Source organism: Bufo gargarizans, chromosome 3 (assembly GCF_014858855.1).
Source record: "Bufo gargarizans isolate SCDJY-AF-19 chromosome 3, ASM1485885v1, whole genome shotgun sequence".
Classification (NCBI taxonomy): domain Eukaryota; kingdom Metazoa; phylum Chordata; class Amphibia; order Anura; family Bufonidae; genus Bufo; species Bufo gargarizans.
In genome coordinates, this window is record NC_058082.1 from 459,596,069 (window position 1) to 459,619,710 (window position 23,642).

General features: G+C 43.9%; 1 protein-coding gene across 2 annotated transcripts in view; it reads right to left on the minus strand.

Moving 5' to 3' along the window:
* The window catches only part of SRPX (sushi repeat containing protein X-linked), a 176,670-nt gene that overhangs the window by 102,475 nt on the left and 50,553 nt on the right, over positions 1–23,642 (minus strand). The window contains exon 2 of one of the 2 annotated variants that reach the window (XM_044286627.1): positions 7,751–7,819. The exons of the other annotated variant lie outside the window; for it this stretch is intronic. Coding sequence (XP_044142562.1) covers positions 7,751–7,819 — 69 coding nt within the window. The remainder of the gene's footprint in view (positions 1–7,750; positions 7,820–23,642) is intronic. 2 annotated transcript variants of the gene reach the window in all.

Consider the following 23,642-nt stretch of genomic DNA (forward strand, 5'->3'; position numbering starts at 1 on the left):
CTGTGCCGCCTTCGTCACACCCAAAATGAACAAAGTTGTCCTCTGCCATGAATGAGGCATGGAACCATGAAAATTTTCACACATCTGAGGCCAATGCATAGATCTGCCATTGCTAATGGTAGCTATTTATCACTAGCCCCATCATGCCACTGCCACTGTCTGTCTGCCTACCACCATGTTCCGTGCCATATGGCTGCTGCCCTTGCTGCCTCAGTTGCTACTCACTGTTGCTATATCCCTACTACCAAATTCCATTACCCCTACAAAGTTACCAATACTACTAATCTACTACCCGAGCACAGTCGCACTCACATAACTGTTTTGTCTGTTCCATGCTGTGCTGCTACTGCTGCCACTACTATTGCTTTCACAATTACCCTAAACACTTTCCCTTACACATCCACAATGTAATGCTGCTGCTCCCAGATAAAAGGTAACATTTTTTCAGGCTTGTATCTTCTGACAATTAACACTCCTGCGTGTACAGGTCCTTCTCAAAAAATTAGCATATTGTAATAAAGTTCATTATTTTCTGTAATGTACTGATAAACATTAGACTTTCATATATTTTAGATTCATTACACACCAACTGAAGTAGTTCAAGCCTTTTATTGTTTTAATATTGATGATTTTGGCATACAGCTCATGAAAACCCAAAATTCCTATCTCAAAAAATTAGCATATCATAAAAAGGTTCTCTAAACGAGCTATTAACCTAATCATCTGAATCAACGAATTAACTCTAAACACCTGCAAAAGATTCCTGAGGCTTTTAAAAACTCCCAGCCTGGTTCATTACTCAAAACCGCAATCATGGGTAAGACTGCCGACCTGACTGCTGTCCAGAAGGCCATCATTGACACCCTCAAGCAAGAGGGTAAGACACAGAAAGAAGTTTCTAAACGAATAGGCTGTTCCCAGAGTGCTGTATCAAGGCACCTCAGAGGGAAGTCTGTGGGAAGGAAAAAGTGTGGCAGAAAACGCTGCACAACGAGAAGAGGTGACCGGACCCTGAGGAAGATTGTGGAGAAGGACCGATTCCAGACCTTGGGGGACCTGCGGAAGCAGTGGACTGAGTCTGGAGTAGAAACATCCAGAGCCACCGTGTACAGGCGTGTGCAGGAAATGGGCTACAGGTGCCGCATTCCCCAGGTCAAGCCACTTTTGAACCAGAAACAGCGGCAGAAGCGCCTGACCTGGGCTACAGAGAAGCAGCACTGGACTGTTGCATGTCATTCGGAAATCAAGGTGCCAGAATCTGGAGGAAGACTGGGGAGAGGGAAATGCCAAAATGCCTGAAGTCCAGTGTCAAGTACCCACAGTCAGTGATGGTCTGGGGTGCCATGTCAGCTGCTGGTGTTGGTCCACTGTGTTTTATCAAGGACAGGGTCAATGCAGCTAGCTATCAGGAGATTTTGGAGCACTTCATGCTTCCATCTGCTGAAAAGCTTTATGGAGATGAAGATTTCATTTTTCAGCACGACCTGGCACCTGCTCACAGTGCCAAAACCACTGGTAAATGGTTTACTGACCATGGTATTACTGTGCTCAATTGGCCTGCCAACTCTCCTGACCTGAACCCCATAGAGAATCTGTGGGATATTGGGAAGAGAAAGTTGAGAGACGCAAGACCCAACACTCTGGATGAGCTTAAGGCCGCTATCGAAGCATCCTGGGCCTCCATAACACCTCAGCAGTGCCACAGGCTGATTGCCTCCATGCCACGCCGCATTGAAGCAGTCATTTCTGCAAAAGGATTCCCGACCAAGTAATGAGTGCATAACTGAACATAATTATTTGAAGGTTGACTTTTTTTGTATTAAAAACACTTTTCTTTTATTGGTCGGATGAAATATGCTAATTTTTTGAGATAGGAAATTTGGGTTTTCATGAGCTGTATGCCAAAATCATCAATATTAAAACAATAAAAGGCTTGAACTACTTCAGTTGGTGTGTAATGAATCTAAAATATATGAAAGTCTAATGTTTATCAGTACATTACAGAAAATAATGAACTTTATCACAATATGCTAATTTTTTGAGAAGGACCTGTATATCCGTAAACGCATAATTTTTTGGATGGCTTGTGCAGAACAAGCCACTGTTCCTTAAGACATTAATGTGTGTATGTATAAACAAGGGCAGGGATCTGCCCCCATTAAGGCATAATTTTTTGGATGGATGGTTCCAACAAGCCACTGTTATGTCCAATAATATGTTTAACACCATTTGTCCCCAGGGACAATGTTTAGTATGTTTCTAATATGAAAATGCATAACACATGCGATGGCGGTATGTTTTTAAACACGCTGTTTGTTAACGCCATCATACATTTGTTTACCCATAACTATTTATGTCAATATCACTCTGATATCATTTACTATTGCTATCATTGTGTTAAAGAGCTTACATTTTAAATATATTATCTATTGACCTATCTTTCCATAAATCTATCTATTCTGCTGTCTTTCCATATTTTCCTACAGCAATAACAAATACATATGCTGTTTTTTTTTCACTGTATGTTCCAGAATGAAGAAATGAAGAACACTTCCCATTGTGATCTCCCACAGCATTAACAGTCTTACTCAGCTTTTTTGTTAATGTCTACAGGGGCTACATGTGTAGAAGAAATTGCTCTGTAATATATTCTCTCATTTAAAATCTGGAATTTCTGGAAATGAGAATAGCTAACAGAACTAAAGCTCACAGCAGGTGGAGTGTGTTTTATCAGTTCTAGCACAGAAGATGCTCATTTCTTGGCTGGGCTATATAAGATGTTTTCCTGTTCACTTAACAGTTTCATTCCATGTTGGTCAGTTCCAAGCACAAAGTAATTATGATATAATTCTAGCCAAAGGCAGTGAAAGGGAGATATATAAAAGTATCCATCATGGATTGTTCACCTTCCCTGCAGGCTTTGGGTCCTGGATTTGCATGACATTGTGTTCCTATTGTCTTCCACTGGGCATCACAATCTCTAAGAGCCTAAAACTTGTTTGCAGTTTCAGAACAGAATATGTAAAATAAAATAAAATATTATATGTTAGTCTGTATGCCCTGCAGCATTGGAGCCATGATCTTTATGCACACTGTAACATGTTACTGTAGAAAAACATCCACATGAGATCAGTGTGAACATAGGCACACAAACTTGGACAGGCCCCATCCTCCAGGACCCAGACCCCCACCTAACCACCCATTAAAGTGACATACAGTGCCTTGCCTTGCCTTGACTTTTTTTCGTATTTTGTTATATTACAACCTTAAGTTTTGTTAATCTGAGTTTTATGTGATGGATCACAACACAATAGTCTAAGTTGGTGAAGTAAAATGAGAAAAATATATAAATAAAACTATTGTTTATATAAAAAAAAAATTATAAAAAAGAAAATTGGCATGTGCGTATGTATTCACCCCTTTTGTTAGGAAGCCCATAAAATGCTCTGGTGCAACCAATTACATTCAGAAGTCACATAATTAGTGAAATGATGTCCACCTGTGTGCAATCTAAGTGTCACATGATGTGTCATTACATATACACACCTTTTTTGAAAGGCCCCAGAGGCTGCAACACCTAAGCAAGAGGCATCACTAACCAAACACTGCCATGAAGACCAAAGAACTCTCCAAAGAAGTAAGGGACAATGTTGTTGAGAAGTACAAGTCAGGGTTAGGTTATACAAACCGGATTCCCAAAAAGTTGGGACACTAAACAAATTGTGAATAAAAACTGAATGCAATGATGTGGAGATGGCAAATGTCAATATTTTATTTGTAATAGAACGTAGATGACAGATCAAACGTTTAATCCGAGTAAATGTATCATTTTAAAGGAAAAATACGTTGATTCAAATTTTCACTGTGTCAACAAATCCCAGAAAAGTTGGGACAAGTAGCAATAAGAGGCTAGAAAAAGTAAATTTGAGCATAACAAAGAGCTGGATTGCCAATTAACACTAATTAGGTCAATTGGCAACATGATTGGGTATAAAAAGAGCTTCTCAGAGTGGCAGTGTCTCTCAGAAGCCAAGATGGGTAGAGGATCACCAATTCCCGCAATGTTGCGCAGAAAGATAGTGGAGCAATATCAGAAAGGTGTTACCCAGCGAAAAATTGCAAAGACTTTGCATCTATCATCATCAACTGTGCATAACATCATCCGAAGATTCTGAGAATCTGGAACAATCTCTGTGCGTAAGGGTCAAGGCCGTAAAACCATACTGGATGCCCGTGATCTCCGGGCCCTTAAATGACACTGCACCACAAACCGGAATGCTACTGTAAAGGAAATCACAGAATGGGCTCAGGAATACTTCCAGAAACCATTGTCAGTGAACACAATCCACCGTGCCATCCACTGTTGCCAGCTGAAACTCTACAGTGCAAAGAAGAAGCCATTTCTAAGCAAGATCCACAAGATCCTCAGACGTTTTCACTGGGCCAGGGATCATTTAAAATGGAGTGTGGCAAAATGGAAGACTGTTCTGTGGTCAGACGAGTCACGATTCAAAGTTCTTTTTGGAAATCCGGGACACCATGTCATCCGGACCAAAGAGGACAAGGACAACCCAAGTTGTTATCAACGCTCAGTTCAGAAGCCTGCATCTCTGATGGTATGGGGTTGCATGAGTGTGTGTGGCATGGGCAGCTTGCATGTCTGGAAAGGCACCATCAATGCAGAAAAATATATTCAGGTTCTATAACAACATATGCTCCAATCCAGACGTCATCTCTTTCAGGGAAGACCCTGCATTTTTAAACAAGATAATGCCAGACCACATTCTGCATCAATCACAACATCATGGCTGCGTAGGAGAAGGATCCGGGTACTGAAATGGCCAGTCTGCAGTCCAGATCTTTCACCTATAGAGAACATTTGGCGCATCATAAAGAGGAAGGTGCAACAAAGAAGGCCCAAGACGATTGAACAGTTAGAGGCCTGTATTAGAAAAGAATGGGAGAGCATTCCTATTTCTAAACTTGAGAAACTGGTCTCCTCGGTCCCCAGACGTCTGTTGAGTGTTGTAAGAAGAAGGGGAGATGCCACACAGTGGTGAAAATGGCCTTGTCCCAACTATTTGGGGATTTGTTGACACCATGAAATTCTGATTCAACATATTTTTCCCTTAAAATGGTACATTTTCTCAGTTTAAACTTTTGTTCCGTGATTTATGTTCTATTCTGAATAAAATATTAGAAGTTGGCACCTCCACATCATTGCATTCAGTTTTTATTCACGATTTGTATAGTGTCCCAACTTTTTTGGAATCCGGTTTGTAAAAAAATATCCAAATCTTTGATGATCCCCAGGAGCACTATCACATCTATCATAACCAAATGGAAAAAATTATGGCACAACAGCAAACCTGCTGAGAGACGGCCGCCCACCAAAACTCACGGACCGGGCAAGGAGGACATTAATCAGAGAGGCAGTACAGAGACCTAAGGTAACCCTGGAGGAGCTGCAGAGTTCCACAGCAGAGACTGGAGTATCTGTACATAGGATGACAATAAGCTGTACGCTCCATAGAGTTGGGCTTTATGGCAGAGTAGCCAGAAGAAAGCCATTACTTTCAGCTAAAAACAAAAAGGCATGTTGTGAGTTTGCAAAAAGGCATGTGGGAGACTTCCAAAATATATGGAGGATGGTGCTCTGGTCTGATGAGACTAAAATTGAAGTTTTCAGCCATCAAAAAAAACTTTATGTCTGGCACAAACCCAACACATCACATCACCGAAAGAACACCATCCCCACAGTGAAACATGATGGTGGCAGCATCATGCTGTGGGGATCTTTTTCAGCAGCCGGGACTGGGAAACTGGTTAGAATTAAGGGAAAGATGGATGGTGCTAAATACAGGGATATTCTTGAGCAAAACCTGTACCACTCTGTACATGATTTGAGGCTAGGACGGAGGTTCTCCTTCCAACAGGACAATGACCCCAAACACACTGCTAAAGCAACACTGGAGTGGTTTAAGGGGAAACATGTAAATGTGTTGGAATGGCCTAGACAAAGCCCAGATCTCAATCCAATAGAAAATCTGTGGTCAGACTTAAAGATTGCTGTTCACAAGTGCAAACCATCCAACTTGAAGGAGCTGGAGCAGTTTTGCAAGGAGGAATGGGAAAAATCCCAGTTGTAAGATGTGGCAAGCTCATAAGAAACTTATCCAAAGCGACTTGGAGCTGTGATTGCAGCAAAAGGTGGCCCTACAAAGTATACAAAGTATTGACTTTAGGGGGGTAAATAGTTATGCACATTGACTCTTTCTTCAAAGTTGTCGACATGTTCTGTAAATTAAATGATGCAAATCCTCAAACAATCCATGTTAATTCCTAGGTTGTGAGGCACCAAAATACGAAATACTTTTGCAAGGCACTGTATAGAACAGGTTGCCGTGCATGCACCTGGCCCTCACTGAAGTTTATGGAGACAGCTGAAACACTGACTCCCTAAGACTTCAATGGAGAGTGCAACACGCATGGTTATGTCCACCTCTATTTGGCTGATTAGGAACACTGGACAACCATCGGGAAGGATTGGTTGTAAAGATCATCTATATACTCAAATGTGGTGGGGCCTGATAGCACATACCTGATGTACACTTACTATTATATGGTCCTGTACTCAACTACTAAAAGGTAGAGGGTCTACAATGTTTTTTCTCTCTTAAAGTGGTTGTCTGACCAAAAAGTTAAATTAAATAGAAGCAAGGGATTTGTAAAAAAATAAAAAATAGTCACTCACCTTATGAAAGCCTGCCGGTTCAGTGCCACGGTTCTAGTCCCTGTTGGACCAGAATGGATGACATGCTGTTCCCATGTACAAGAATGACACATGACCTCTCAGCCTGTGCAGTGACCCACTATTACAGTATGTAACTACATATAATATTAATACCATTCAATTTTGTAATATTTTGGTTACAAATTTGTTTAAAAAAATATACAATAGTACATACAATATACTTTAACTTAAGGTAAATTTTATTATAATGTTAAAGCAGTTGGATCTAATTTTTTCTGGTATAGAGCTCTTTTTGATAACATAATATGCGGTCTACCTGTAGCCACTAGAGAATGAGTAGAGATTCACGGCATACTGTTACAAACTGAACTTAGAGGGGTTGTCCCATCATAACAACATATCACCTAGCTATAGGTGATGAGAACAGGTGTCACTAAATCCGCTGAATGAATGGAGCAAAGGTCACGTGTGCATGCTGTGGCTTCATTCAACTCTATGGTCCAGCTGAAGAAGCTGAGTACAGCGCTCGGCTATCTCCCTCTAGTGGTGTGCGCAGGCAGCAAGCAAATTATCTTTTATTTATCCCTATGTAGGGGATTTTGAGATCTATGTCAGAAAACAGCTCCAACCACTCTAAAGGGGTTTTCCAAAAATCAACATTTATCACCTATCCACTAGATAGGAGATAAATGCCTGATCTCTAGGGACTTCACCTCTAAGACCAACATATACTGTACAGAGAAAGCGAAATGGGGTTCCTTGTCCTGTTTTCCGTCTCCCTGCATCCCCCACAGAGAGGGGGCGCTTGAATGGAGCAGTGGTTGAGTATGCTCCATTCAAAGTCTGTTGAAATGATAAAGATAACAGAGTATCCTAAGGAAGATGATGAACGGTATGTAATTAATCATAATTCGAAGAATTCAGCAATTTTGTAAGCAATTCTTAGTGAAGCAGGAGGGAGTTTTGTTTAGGAAGCAATATAAGCAAAGCATTCACCTGCATAGTGATATCTAGAGCGAGCATAAGCAGCATCCTCATCATCTTCTAGTGGTGAATATCCCGATCCTAAAATAAAAAACACAAATGAAAAATAAAAACGCCAAGCACAACTGATATCAGGGATGAGTCAACAAGTCATATTAATATTGTAAGTGTCCTTGTCCAGGGATGATCAGCATTGGCTTAAGTGCAGCAAGTCCAAGAGGATGGGAGTGGTAGTGGCTCTGGCTGTTACAGTCAATCACAGTGGCTTTCCTCACAGCATTGCTCCCTAGGGCTGTGCAGTGAAAGAAGGGCTCACCCATTCTTCCCCTGGGGCACACCCTGATGTTGGGGTACCTGCCTGATGGTGCTGAAGTGCAAAACAGGAGTTGTAGTACGTACGATAGTAAAACACAGTTCCAATGGTACACAGTGCAATTCTTCCCAGATAACGATGTATGGATTTAGGCATAGGTCCGAGTTATGACCCTCTTCTCTTTCTGTCTCAAGCGTCTTCCAGTAGAATCTATGGCGGACATCTATGGCGGACAGTCGTACTTTTGAAATGGTAGCTGTGATGTCCACTGAGGGATACAGGGTTTAAGAGATACAACTGGCCATGTTGTGTCCAGGTGTGAAGGGTGTCTTATCAGTTTCTCTCACTGCAGTAAAGTCTTAACAGTTTTGGTAGCGGTTTACCTTACTATCTCCAGTACTTGGCCATGCAGATTCTAGGTTTTCTAGTTTGTCTTACTCCTTCTCTCTTTCTGTAGATCAGGGATGTCAAACTCGTGGCCCTCCAGCTGTTGCAAAACTACAACTCCCATCATGCCTGGGCATACTACAGCTATCAGGGAATGATGGGAGTTGTAGTTTTGCAACATCTGGAGGGCCATGAGTTTGACATCCATGCTGTAGATCATTCAGAGATCGATGAGTCTCTGTAGTTTTTGGGGCCTAAGAAGAGGGTGCTCAAGTCACAGCTTCCTCTCCCTACCAAACTCCAATCTAGACCAGAGCTAGGAGTGGAGCCAGTCCACACCTAACCTCCTGCAAGGGCTGAACCAGAGTTGTTAACTATGACTGTGCCATCCATACATGGTTATACTGGGTGCAATACATAGCATGACAAGCATTAAACAGCAAACAATGTGCAAGTACACCCAGCTCTGGGGTACTGCATAAGTACATGCATTTATAGTAAGCTAGTTATGTGGATACTGATGTAGATAGTGAGTCATATCCATTAAACACCTCTATGACAGCTCTGAAACAAGACAGAGCACAGACAGGAAGTGTTGTCTTGAAATCACCAGAGCACAGATGTTGCAGGCATTTGTAACTTCAAGCATAATTATTTTCTTTTGTACATTTTTCATATGGCCCTGTATAGATTTCTTTCGGTAATTCTCCATTAAATGTTTTTCCTGAATTTAAAAGGGTTTATTTTTCTAAAATGATGACAATAACATTGGGGTTCTGACTCCCAGCACCATCAGCTTTTGATGGGGGACGTGGCACTCTAGCGAGTGTTCCAGCTTCTTATTTGGCGTGTGATGTCATGTACATTGTGTCCGTGGTGCGTCCGTTTTTCACAGAAAACTAATAGAAGACTCTTTAGAAATACATTTTCAGCTGAGCATGTCAGTGAATGACGGATGACACACGGATGGTAAAAACTGACACACAGACCAACCACAGATCCTTCAAGGACAGCTTCACGGATGAAACACATGCGCTTTTTTTAACGGACGTGTCACTGACATGGAAATGTGAACGAGGCCTTACTAGTTAGGACTAATTGCACTTTATGACCAAGGTCGGACTCCCACACCAGAGTACCAGAGGATTCTCCAGTGGGCCCCAAATGTCCAGGAGAAAAATCCTATGACATCGTAGTTTTATTCCAGCCGTCTCTTGGCATGTTTGCCGTGCTCAATGGGGCCGGAGCGGACATCCGGCGGCAGGCGTGTACTAGCGGCAGCACTGATACAGAAGGCTGTTCACCTGCCGGACACAGGAGCCATGCACTCCCACACCCTTAACAGTGTTCCCTGGCTGACATCGGGGAAGCTGTAATGTTGCAGTGATAGCCTGAAGCCTCATTCAGGCTCTGATAGCTATCACTGGAATATTCCAATTGAGGCCAGCAGGTGGCAATTGGAACACAGTCAATGGCCTGTTCTGTGATAGATATACCTATCACAGAACACAACTGGCAATCTAGGATGACTTTCAAAAAAGTTTAAAAAAAAGTTTTTAAAAATATAAAACAAATTAAAAATATATATATAAAAGTTCAAATAACCTCCCTTTCTCAAAAATGAAAATAAAATAAACAATAAAAAAAATTATAGGCATCGCTGTGTCTCGAAACGCCTGTACTATTAAAATCTAACAATATTTATCCCATATGGTGAATGGTGTAATGGAAGAAAATGTAAAATGGCCAATTTGCCATTTTTTGGGCACTTCACCTATCCAAAAAATGTAATAAAAAGTGATCAAAAAGTTACACACACTTCAAAATGGTATCACTGAAAAGTATAGGTCTCCCTGCAAAAAAATGAGCCCTAATACACCTCCGCACACATAACTACCAAAAAGTTTTTTCAAGGTTTTAATTTTTTTCAGTATTAAAACACAAGAAAAACAAGAGTGATATCGTAATCATACTGACATGAAGAATGAATGTAACAGGTCAATTTTACCGCATAGGGAACGAAGTAAAAAAACAAAACATAAAACTGTGGTAGAATAGCTTTTTTACAATTCCACCCCATTTGAAATTAGTTTCCAGCTCCCCACCGCATCATATGCAATATTAAATAGTGTCATTAGAAGGTATAGCTTGTCCTGCAAAAAACAAGCCCTCATAAGGCTATATGAACTGAAAATTAAAAAAGTTATGGCCCTGGGAATGCGGGGAGTGAAAAATGAAAACACAAAAAAGGAAATTTGCAAGGTCCTCTAAGCTCCATCCAGAAGTTATCTGATTCTAGTTACAATTAGTACAGCTAAACAGAAAATAATTCTAACAAAAAAGACGCTATTGCCACATTTTTAGTCAGTAGAGGATCTTACATTGAAACTAGTGCACTAGACAAAAGACCCCACCAAAAGCCTAAGTTATTATCTAATATATAAAGCTGAGTGTATGTATGTGTGTATGTCCGCTAAAGGATTCCGCACCCTCACATTTACAATCACAAAATTTCGCACAGCCGCCTCCTGTGACTCAGGGAATGTCATAGATAGACTGTTTTAAGTGGAAATTTTCACCTGTGCTTTCCAATTATTTTCCAAAAAATATGCTTAGTAACCTAACCGCCAAACTACATGAGCCATTGTCTGTTGGCAATTAGCCTGGATATTCATCAGGTTGCATATAGCAACCAATCACAGCTCAGCTTCTATTTTGCTTCAGGTAATTCATATGATTGGTTGCTATAGACGAAGGACATTCTTAGTATAAGACAGCTTATGCGTGAGTTAATATGATTTTGATTGCAACGCTTAGCCAACATTGTTGTAGAAACTGATGTAACTCACATGACTTTAAGTGTATACTAATTCTGTGGGGTTTATATACGCCATGTTCGTCACTTACGTGTCCCAAATTGGGTGGGAAAAAGTCAAGATGGGTCAGTGTTAAGGGGCGAGGTGCAGTAGAGGTCACTGTTAAAGGGGTGGGCCCCTGTGGAGGTCACTGTCAAGGGGGTGGGGTGCTGTGGAACTTACTGTTAGGCCTCCTGTGTGCCCCGTGGCCTCCTCTGTGCCCCGTGGCCACAATGCACAAACACCGTCCGTGGGGCAGCTGCAGCGGATCACGGACCCTTTAAAGTGAATCAGACATGATAGGACATGTTTTTGCGGGACGGAAGTACGGGACAAAACCCCACGGAAGCACTCCGTAGTGCTTCCGTTCCGCATCATTCCGCATTTACGGATGTGCAGACCCATTGAAGTGAATGGGTCCGCATCCGTGATGTGGAATGCACACGAACGATGCCCGTGTATTGCGGATACGCAAATGCAGTCCGCAATACACATTCGTGTGTAGGAGGCCTTAAAGAGATGAGCTGCTATGAAGGTCAAAATTAAGGGGGTGGGCTGCTGTGGAGGTCCCCCAAAGGAGGCAGGAAACTTTGGGGGGTCAGTATTAAGGGGTACGGGCTGTGGAGTTCACTGTTAGAGGAGAGGGGTGCTGTAGAGGTCACTCTTATGGGAGATACAGTCGATATCTTTTAACGACACACTGAAACATTAAATGAAAAAGACAAAATATACCCATGTGAAGCCGGATCCTTCATTCTGCTAGTGTGTGATAATAAAAGAGGACGGCACAAAATCATGGACATTTACTTTAACAAAGGCATAGGACATGAAGCACAGCACTCGCTGTGGAATAGGGCTTATTGTAAGTTTTACCCTATTAGAGGTCCCATTTATGTGATATTACTATTAGAACTTTTGATTGAATATATGTGAATTAGGAACAGAGTACAGGGTACCCTATAGAGGGCATTATATATAACTGCCTATTCTTGTCTGCAAAGAGCGGACAAGAATAGGACAGGTTATATTTTTTTTGCGGACCACGGAACGGAGCAACGGATGTGGACAGCACATGGAGTGCTGTCCGCATCTTTTGTGACTCCATTGAAGTGGATGCGGACCAAAACAACGGCTGTGTGCATGAGGCCTTAGGTCATTGACAGCAGATCCCTCAACATCAGAGTGTGCCCTGAAGGAATCCAGCGCTATCCTTCTCATCACTGGATGGCGACCCCGGGAGCTGCAGAAACGTGAGTACCAACTACTACACCCATCAAGCCACCACGCTCACACCAGTGGCGTACCGCCCATAGAGGCAGACCACGCCACTGCTATGGGGCCCGCGGCACTGGGGGGCCCGTAGCGCAGATAAGGCCCCGCCCACTCATGACCTGTAGCCGGCTATGCGGCTGCTTTTCTCCCCAGGGCCCCCCCCATGTTTAGCTGAATCGCCTCCCAGAGGCGCGGCTAAGGCCCTAGACACCCGCCCCCCTCCTCAGCGCGGTCTGCAAACACCCGATCCTCCTCTCGTCGGCGTCCCAAATCCCGCGCAGGCGCAGTGCCGGCGATTGCCTGCGCCTGCGCTCTGATAATACGGCTGAGGGCAACAGCTTCAACATCGTCACTGGGCATGCGCCGAGCCCAGTGACGATGTTGAAGCTGTTGCCCTCAGCCGTATTATCAGAGCGCAGGCGCAGGCAATCGCCGGCACTGCGCCTGCGCGGGATTTGGGACGCCGACGAGAGGAGGATCGGGTGTTTGCAGACCGCGCTGAGGAGGGGGGCGGGTGTCTAGGGCCTTAGCCGCGCCTCTGGGAGGCGATTCAGCTAAACATGGAGGCGTTAGAGTTTTCATATTTAGGCGGGCACGGCACTTCAGAGGGGCACCGTGGAGAAAGAAAACCGCCCCTCTGGGCTCCAGTCCTTACAGCGTCATTTGCTTATCCTAAGAATCGATTTTTAGAAGAAAGGACAAGACTGACATGGAAAAGAAGAACACAGATGGAAAAAAGGTACTTTATTAAACATGGATCCATGAGTACCTTTTTTCCATCTGTCTTGTTCCTTTGATTGTGAGTCTTGTCATTTCTTCAAAAAATCGATTCTTATGATATGTAAATGACGCTGTAAGGAGCCCAGAGGGGCGTTATTCTTTCTCCACGGTGCCCAGGAACGCCCCTCTGAAGTGCCGTGCCCGGCTAAATTTGAAAACTAATAACGCCTCCAAGTTCATCTAAATCGCCTCCCAAACACGATCCTCCTCTCGCTGGCATCCCAAATCCCGTGCAGGCGCAGTGCCGGCGATTGCCTGCGCTATGATAAGATGACTGACGGCACTACGCCTGCGCGGGATTTGGGATGCCGGCGAGAGGAGGATCGGGGTGTTTGCCGCAGAGCGGCACTTAGCCGCGCCTCTGGAAGGCGATTTAGATGAACTTGGAGGCGTTATTAGTTTTCAAACTTAGGCGGGCACGGCACTTCAGAGGGGCGTTCCTGGGCACAGTGGAGAAAGAATAACGCCCCTCTGGGCTCCTTACAGCTTCATTTGCATATCATAAGAATCGATTTTTTGAAGAAATTACAAGACTCGCAATCAAAAGAACAAGACAGATGGAAAACAGGTACTCTGTTAAACATGGATTCACGAAAAAAAAATTGGGGGTAAATTGCTAGTGACAGATTCCCTTTAAGGCTACTTTCACACTTGCGTTCAGAGCGGATCCGTCTGGTGTCTGCACAGACGGATCCGCACCTATAATGCAAACGCTTAGATCCGTTCAGAACGGATCCGTTTGCATTAACATGAACAAAAAAAAAAAACATATTTTTTTTTTGTTCATGATAGTGCAAACGGATCCGTTTTGACTTTACATTGAAAGTCAATGGGGGACGGATCCGTTTGAAAATTGAGCCATACTGTGTCAACTTCAAACGGATCCGTCCCCATTGACTTACATTGTAAGTCTGGACGGATCCGTTTGCCTCCGCACGGCCAGGCAGACACCCGAATGCTGCAAGCAGCGTTCAGGTGTCCGCCTGCTGAGTGGAGCGGAGGACAGATGGAGCCATACTGATGCATTCTGAGCGGATCCGCATCCACTCAGAATGCATTAGGGCTGGACGGATCCGTTCGGTGCCGCTTGTGAGAACCTTCAAACGGAACTCACAAGCGGAGACCCGAACGCAAGTGTGAAAGTAGCCTAACATGGCACCCCAAATAAGGAGACCTGCAGGCTGCAGCAGATATCCCATGTGACAGGTCACCCCCAGGAAACCCCTAACAGTTTCTGTAGGTCATGTATAAATTTATTTAATGGGGGTGTGGCATGGGAGGAGCAAAGTCAGGAAGTGGGAGGGGGCATGGTGGGTAGTGGGCGGGGTTAAGGGGCCCAATTCAGATTTTTGCTATGGGGCCCAGTGATTCCTATGTACGCCTCTGACTCACACATTGCCCCTTCTGTCCCGGTCGCTGTGAGCTCCACTGTGGACAGCAAGCAATGATAACACCAGTCACCACGCAAAAAAAAAAACTTTTCGCCTGGTCTGCTACTGGGCAAAAACCATTTGTCCTACACTAAATCGAGAATTGTTGTAACACGTCATGAAATGTTGCTATGCATAAGTATGCCTAAATGAATTACGCACTTGGAAAGCATTAAATAATTTTGAACAAAACGAGTTTTACTCCAACAATTACCTGATCTACATCAAAGTTTGCATAGTAAACAGTGTATGAAAATATAATGGAATAACAAAATTTCAAAAAGTCTTATTTTTCAGTTTAAAAGTCGTACTTGAGCAAGGCCCAGTACTGTTAAAAGTGCTTCAAGCATCTGCTTTTGCGTTTGTGAATGGTCATATTTTCCTGTTGCATAAACCAGCAGTAGTCCTCCATCATGTTGGGATTCCAGCGACCTTGATCCCTGTTCTCCATTGTAGAAATATCTTTATGGAACCGCTCTCCATGTTCGACACTTACGTGTCCCAAATTGGGTGGGAAAAAGTCAAGATGGGAATGTAAGAAATGCACTTTCAATGACATTCGGCAGCCAAGTTGTTGATATGCTGTAAGCATGTTGTCTACTAATTCAGCATAGTTTGCAGCCCCGTCTGTTCCCAAGGAAGTTCTGCACTGCTAGCACAAATGCATCCCAAGCTGCAAGACGCAATCACTTTGTCAGATTCTTGCGCTGATCATAAGTAGTGTATTTGCCAGATAGCAGATGTAGCAGAAATTGTCTGGATCGTTAACACATTTGCGTTTATCCATCTTAAGTTTCAAAACTGATAGCACTATAACAGATCACTTTATCAAAATCTGTCCAGCTTGCCTTATATACTTACTGCTGACATCAGCGTGAGTGCGTCCGGACAGGTCTGGACATGTCCATTGGAATATCTCCAATATAATACATTAATATTATAACTCAATAGGCTTTGCATGTACTTAAAATCTAGACGTGTCAGGCAAATTCCGAGTTCATATTTGGAATCTGCGCACTCATTTTACTATAAATCACATGTTTTTCTCTCAGTAGCAAAATCATTGTTGCGCGGTGTGAGGGTACTTTCACACTTTTCTGGTATTGAGTTCCGTCCAAGCGGCTGATCAATTTTATCCTAATGCATTCTGATTGGAGAGCAATCCGTTCAGGATGCATCAGGATGTCTTCAGTTTAGTCACTGTACGGTTTTTGGACAGAGAAAATACCGCAGCATACTGCGGTATTTTCTCCGTCTAAGATTCCAGAACACTTGCTGGAATGCCGGATCGGGTATTATTTTACATTGAAATGCATTAATGCCCAAGTGTTCCGGAAAAACTGAGACCTTTAAAAATGTGAAAAAGATAAATACTGGATCCGTTTTTTCCGGATGACAACCGGCGAGACGGATCCGGTATTGCAATGCATTTGTGAGACGGATCCGCATCCGGATCGGTCTACAAATGGTATCTGTTTGCATACAGATTGCCGGCAACGGAACTGCCTGCCGGAATCCAGCAACGTAAGTGTGAAAGTGCCCTAATGCCTGTGAAGTGCTGTGGAATATGTCAGCACTATATAAGTAAAATAAAACACTGTATGCGATCACACGATGTGTGTGCTGTATTATGTAATAGATTGTTATTTAGGCACACTATGACTATATATTACAGCTCAAGGTCACAAAAATAATCATAATGCGAATCTTTGGGTCTTTCACCAATATTTTTCCCAAGGGCCTCCTCGGATCTCAGTCTGGGGCTGGTCTAGTCTGTTTAGAAATATTTCCTTTCATTTCATAAAAGTACAAATGTAAAAGCATTTCAAATAAATAGCCACTCTGTCTTTGTGCCTCCATACACAGACTACACAGACCACACAATTACAGTGTCTGCAGAGCTTCATGTGCAGAAGGAAGCAAGAGGTTAGAGATTACAGATTGCAATGGGAGGATAGCAATTCAGACACATACAACATTAGAACTGGGTTATATGAAGATACGGGCTAGAAGGCTTCTCTGGCTGAAAACTACACCAGCAACTGGTTTATGTTCTCGCATTGGCATATCCTTTCTAGTTATACTACATGTATATTGTGGGAAGACCCCCCTTAACTCACCGCACGAACCAAGTGCTTCAATATACAGATGTAGCAATCTTTATCTTGAATGTAAACAAGTTAAACGGTTACTCCCATCTCAGATATTGGCAAGAGATGCCAACAATGATAGATAGGTGCAGTTCCACCTCTGGCATTCACTCCTATCTCCAGAATGCCCCCCAAGTGAAGGAGAGCGCACCGCACATACGCAGCATGCTCTCCAATTACTTCTGTGTGAGCTCTGAAAATAGCAGAACCAGTAAATTCGGTTATTTTCAAAGTCCCATAGCGTTGAATGGTGACCGCACTGCACATGCACAGCTACCTCTCCACTTTACTGCTATGGCACTGCAGGAAATAACACCTGGCTATTTTCAGAACTCCCATAGCGGTGCTTGCGCGGTGTGCTCTCCTCACTTTCATGCACACGACCATTGTTTTGGTCCGCATCCGAGCCGCAGTATTTGCGGCTCGGATGCGGACCCATTTACTTCAATGGGGCCGCAAAAGATGCGGACAGCACTCTGTGTGCTGTCCGCATCCGTTGCTCCGTTCCGTGGCCCCGCAAAAAAAATATAACATGTCCTATTCTTGTCTGTTTTGCGGACAAGAATAGGCATTTCTACAATGGGCAATGGGCCGCCCGTTCCGCAAATTGCGGAAGGCACACGGGCGGCATCCGTTTTTTGCGGATCCGCGGTTTGCGGACCGCAAAAAAACTGAACGGTCATGTGCATGAGGCCTATCTCACATTGGTGGCATATCCTAGTGATAAGCCACCAATGTCTGAGATGGGAGTACCCCTTTAAGTAAACAATTGCAAAGATGTCCTCAAGTCTTGTAGATTTCTGCCAGCTCTTCAAACATTTTTGACGTTTCTTATCCACTGGTAAAATAATAGGCTTTCTTTCTGTTTTAGCAAAAACAGAGCAAATTAACTATAATGTTCTGTCATCTGTGCCATAATTATATCCAGTCGTAAAGTCCTGTGTGGCTCTGACAGACAACATTTGCAGTTCTGGAATTCATTAAATAATACAATGCTTTGCTTCACATTAAAGACACACATGGGCAGAGTTTGTCTCTGCAGAGTTTTACAAACAGACATCTTAGGCTACTTTCACACTAGCGTTCGGGCGGATCCGTTCTGAACGGATCCGCTCATAATAATGCAGACGGAGGCTCCGTTCAGAATGGATCCGTCTGCATTATTTTTAGCATATAACAGCTAAGTGTGAAAATAGCCTAGTACGGATCTGTCCAGACTTTCAATGTAAAGTCAATGGGGGACGGATCCGCTTGAAGATTGAGCCACATTGTGGCATCTTCAAACGGATCCGTCCCCATTGAGTTACATTGAAAGTCTGGACGGATCCGCACGGATCCGCACGCCTCCGCACGGCCAGGCGGACACCCGAACGCTGCAAGCAGCGTTCAGCTGTCCGCCTGTCCGTGCGGAGGCGAGCGGAGCGGAGGCTGAACGCCGCCAGACTGATGCAGTCTGAGCGGATCCGCCTCCATTCAGACTGCATCAGGGCTGGACGGCTGCGTTCGGGTCCGCTCGTGAGCTCCTTCAAACGGAGCTCACGAGCGGACCAGCGAACGCTAGTGTGAAAGGAGCCTTAGTTTCCTACTTTTCTATTATCCTCCCACCTTGTGAACACCCCATTCTGCCCCCCCCCCCCCCCCCAATACTGTGCCCACTATGCTCCCCAATACTGCACTGAGAAAATAGATAATCCTTCTTAATATACAAACCGGATTCCCAAAAAGTTGGGACACTAAACAAATTGTGAATAAAAACTGAATGCAATGATGTGGAGATGCTAAATGTCAATATTTTATTTGTAATAGAACGTAGATGACAGATCAAACGTTTAATCCGAGTAAATGTATCATTTTAAGGGAAAAATACGTTGAGGACAAGTAGCAATAAGAGGCTGGAAAAAGTTAATTTGAGCATAACGAAGAGCTGGAAGACCAATTAACACTAATTAGGTTAATTGGCAACATGATTGGGTATAAAAAGAGCTTCTCAGAGTGGCAGTGTCTCTCAGAAGCCAAGATGGGTAGAGGATCACCAATTCCCACAATGTTGCGCAGAAAGATAGTGGAGCAATATCAGAAAGGTGTTACCCAGCGAAAAATTGCAAAGACTTTGCATCTATCATCATCAACTGTGCATAACATCATCCGAAGATTCAGAGAATCTGGAACAATCTCTGTGCGTAAGGGTCAAGGCCGTAAAACCATACTGGATGCCCGTGATCTCCGGGCCCTTAAACGACACTGCACCAAACAGGAATGCTACGGTAAAGGAAATCACAGAATGGGCTCAGGAATACTTCCAGAAACCATTGTCAGTGAACACAATCCACCGTGCCATCCGTCGTTGCCAGCTGAAACTCTACAGTGCAAAGAAGAAGCCATTTCTAAGCAAGATCCACAAAGCTCAGGCGTTTTCACTGGGCCAGGGATCATTTAAAATGGAGTGTGGTAAAATGGAAGACTGTTCTGTGGTCAGACGAGTCACGATTATTTTTGGAAATCTGGGACGCCATGTCATCCGGACCAAAGAGGACAAGGACAACCCAAGTTGTTATCAACGCTCAGTTCAGAAGCCTGCATCTCTGATGGTATGGGGTTGCATGAGTGCGTGTGGCATGGGCAGCTTGCATGTCTGGAAAGGCACCATCAATGCAGAAAAATATATTCAGGTTCTAGAACAACATATGCTCCCATCCAGACGTCATCTCTTTCAGGGAAGACCCTGCATTTTTCAACAAGATAATGCCAGACCACATTCTGCATCAATCACAACATCATGGCTGCGTAGGAGAAGGATCCGGGTACTGAAATGGCCAGTCTGCAGTCCAGATCTTTCACCTATAGAGAACATTTGGCGCATCATAAAGAGGAAGGTGCAACAAAGAAGGCCCAAGACGATTGAACAGTTAGAGGCCTGTATTAGACAAGAATGGGAGAGCATTCCTATTTCTAAACTTGAGAAACTGGTCTCCTCGGTCCCCAGACGTCTGTTGAGTGTTGTAAGAAGAAGGGGAGATGCCACACAGTGGTGAAAATGGCCTTGTCCCAACTTTTCCCTTAAAATGGTACATTTTCTCAGTTTAAACTTTTGTTCCGTGATTTATGTTCTATTCTGAATAAAATATTAGAAGTTGGCACCTCCACATCATTGCATTCAGTTTTTATTCACGATTTGTATAGTATCCCAACTTTTTTGGAATCCGGTTTGTACCAGTACCACACAGATAATGCCCCTTTCAATAATTATTGGCACACAGAGCCCTAAAAAATAACTGCACCCAGCAAATAGTGCCCCTGACATTAATAGTGTCGTAAACATAGCGTCCCCACAAATAATTGTGCTAAGCTGATACTCTGCCACGGTGCCCTCCACAGTAATCATGCTTCCCAAAAGTAATAATAATTCTCTGCCAGAGCGCAATTAGTGTTAAGTGTAGTAATAAGGCCTCTGGTGCGTCCCAGAAGTAATAATGCCCTCATAGTGCTCATATTAGTAATCATGTTCCCATAGTCCCCCAGTAGTAATAAAGCTCACCATAATGCCCCCATCCAAGTATTAATAATTCTTCTTATAACGTGTCCCAGTACATACATAGATACCCACTTATAATGTGTGCCTGTAAGAAAACTACCCCCTTATAATGTGTGCCAGTAAAAAAAAACCCCCCTTATAATGTGTGCAGTACATCAAGTTCATCTTATAATCTATGCCAGTACAAACAATACCCCCTTATAATGCATGCCAGTAAAAAAAAATGTGCGTACAATGATAATGTGTGCAGTACAAAAAATACCCTAATATAAATCATCCCAAGTCCCAAAAATACCTTATAATGTTTGCCCGTGCAAAAAAATGCCCCTTATAATGTGTGCCTCCACAAAAAATGGACCTTTCTGTATGTGCAACGGGCCCTTTAAGAGGAAAAAAGAGTACTTGTTTTCGTGACGCCAGTTGCATTCAAGCAACAAGGGCCCCTTTTTAGTGATGTAGTAGATGGTACCCAGGTGTAGGAATGCCAGAGTGGTATAGGGTAGCCTATAATGTCCCTTAAGGTGTTATGAACGTGTCACGATGCTCCTACCTGGATACGCTGGACCCTAGGCGTTTGCTCCGAAGCAATGAAAAGGGGGGTTGTTGATGAAGGGGATGGAGAATAAATTGAGTCCAGAACTTGTGATAAAGTTGATAACAGCTTTACTTTCAATAAACCTTGCTCTAAACAATTTCAGGCTTTATCTTGGTCCCAGCAGGCTTTGGCATTAACAGTGGCAGGCAAACTCCTCTCTGCTACATCTGTTACTCTCTGTCTCTGCTGTGCTGACATACCCTGTACGTATAATTGCTGTATAATTTAGCTTTCTCTGAGTGCTGCAACTTCTCTCTGTCGGTCTCTAAACTGGTCCAGGGAACTTTACTCCTGGCTTCAGAGGCTTCCAGCGGTGGCCTCCATGTCCAGCAGAGCTGAAGATGCTCTAGCTTGTCTAGACAGGGCTCATCCAACAGGGACGTGCTCCTGCTGCCTTCCCCTAGCAGAGAGTTCTCTCCACTGACTTCTAACTACAACTCCACCCTCCCTGCAGCAAGTGGGACACGCCCACCACACCACAGAGGGGGATTAGAATGGAAAGGAAGGTTCCATTCTATGTACCTGTAGCTCTGCCATTTATGCTGTACCTGCTGGTGAACCAGGCATATTATACTTAGACATAAACAGTTACAAGATAGGAAATGCACATTATACAGGACCTGGAAATAAATACATAGAATGACATTTAGTTAACCATAGGAGATAGTGGTGGGGTGCAAAGGTGGTAATGCCACCCTGGGGCGCTACATATGCCAGTACAAAAAATACCCCCAGTGCACTCAGTAGAGCCAATGTCCTCATAATGCCCCCCATAATGTGTGCCAGTACAAAAATCTGCCCCTGTACAAAAATCTGCCCCCTTATATGTGGCAATACAAAATGCCCCTATTTAATGCCCCAGTATAGCCCATGTCCCCATACTGCCCACTTATGTGTGCCAGTATAAAAGTATACTATTTAGTGCCCACAGTAGAAACAATGTCCCTGTAGTGCTTCCTCCATAGTGACTCAACATCATAAAAATGCCAAATAAAAAATAATAAACTCAAACCCTTACCTCCATGCTCCTCCGACCTGTGTCCCGTGCTGTATGCTGCCCGACATAGGCAGCACAATGATGAAGATGTCACTAAGGCATGGACTGAGGGCCCGTGACCACTAGGGGGCACGCTCACGCCTTAAAAACGGGTACACTATCAATAGGGGTTAAAAAATAATTCCCCCATGGTTTAAATAATGCCCCCATAGTGTCCCGCAGCCAAAGACTAAAAAAAACTCACCTCATCCACTTGCTCGCGGTGCGGCAGTCTCTTCTCTCTTCATTGAGCTCGACCTGCCGAAGGACCTGCGATGTTCGTGGTGACGTAACCACGTGAGAGCGCGCAGTGATATCATCGCGCACATCGCTGGTCCTGTTCAGTGAAGATAGAAGAGACTGCTGTAGTGCAAGCAAGTGGATAAGGTGAGTTTTTTTTTTTGTAAAATCAACAAAACAAAAACAGCGGTGGGCCATTATGGGTTCATTATTTAAACCATGGGAGAAATTATTTAAGATGGGGGCATTAAAAAAAGAATTACTATACTATGGGGGACATTATTTAAGATGGGGACCTACATTGGGGGCATTATTAAAGCTGGGGACAGTAAAAAAAAAAAATCCTACACTATGGGGGGTATTATTAAAGCTGGGGTCCTACACGGGGGCATTATTAAAGCTGGGGGCACTATAAAAAATTATTTACACTGTGGGAGACATTATTTTAGTTGGGACAAAATAGGGGGCTTTATTAAAGCTGGGTGGGGACAGTAAAAACAAATTCCTACACTATGGGGGACATTATTTTAGCTAGGGGCCCACCATCCTGTGGGTGTTGTCAGAAAGGTGGGTCTAGAAATAACTGCCAATTAAATTTATCCATTTTTCATGTCCGATTTTAACGGACATGAAAAACTGATGTAAAACGGACATTAAAAACAGAAACACAGCCAGAAAATGGATGCACACACTGATGTAAAATGGCCATGAAAAACTGACAGTGTCAGTTTTTAACTGACTTTTTTTACATGTGTACATGTAGCCTAAAGGAGAGCATGGTGCACTGCCCAAGGACCCTGGGGAGCCACAGACTCATGTGACTGGACTGGTCTGAGAGAAAAGCCCGGCCTGTCAGTCTTCAAGTAAGTGATTCCTCCCTCCCCCAATCATGGTTCTGTCCAGTCTCACAGTTCTCTGCTCCCCCCTCCTCCTGTCAACCCACTAGTGACCCTGATCCCCCCCCTCCTCCTGTCACCCCACTAGTAACCCTGCATCCCCTCCTCCTCCTGTCATCCCACTAGTGACCCTGCTACCCCCTCCTCCTGTAACCCCACTAGTGACCCCCCGCCCCCTCCTCCTGTCACCCCATTAGTGACCATGCTCCCCCTCCTTCTGCCCCCCCCACTAGTGACCCTGCTCCCCCATCCTCCTGTCACCACACTAGTGACCCTGCTCTTCCCTGCTCCTGTCACCCCACTAGTGACCCCGATCCCCCTGCTCCCCCTCCCCCTGTCTCCCCACTAGTGACCCTGCCCCCCTCCTCTTGTTCCCCCACTAGTGCCCTGCCCCCCTCCTCCTGTCCCCCCACTAGTG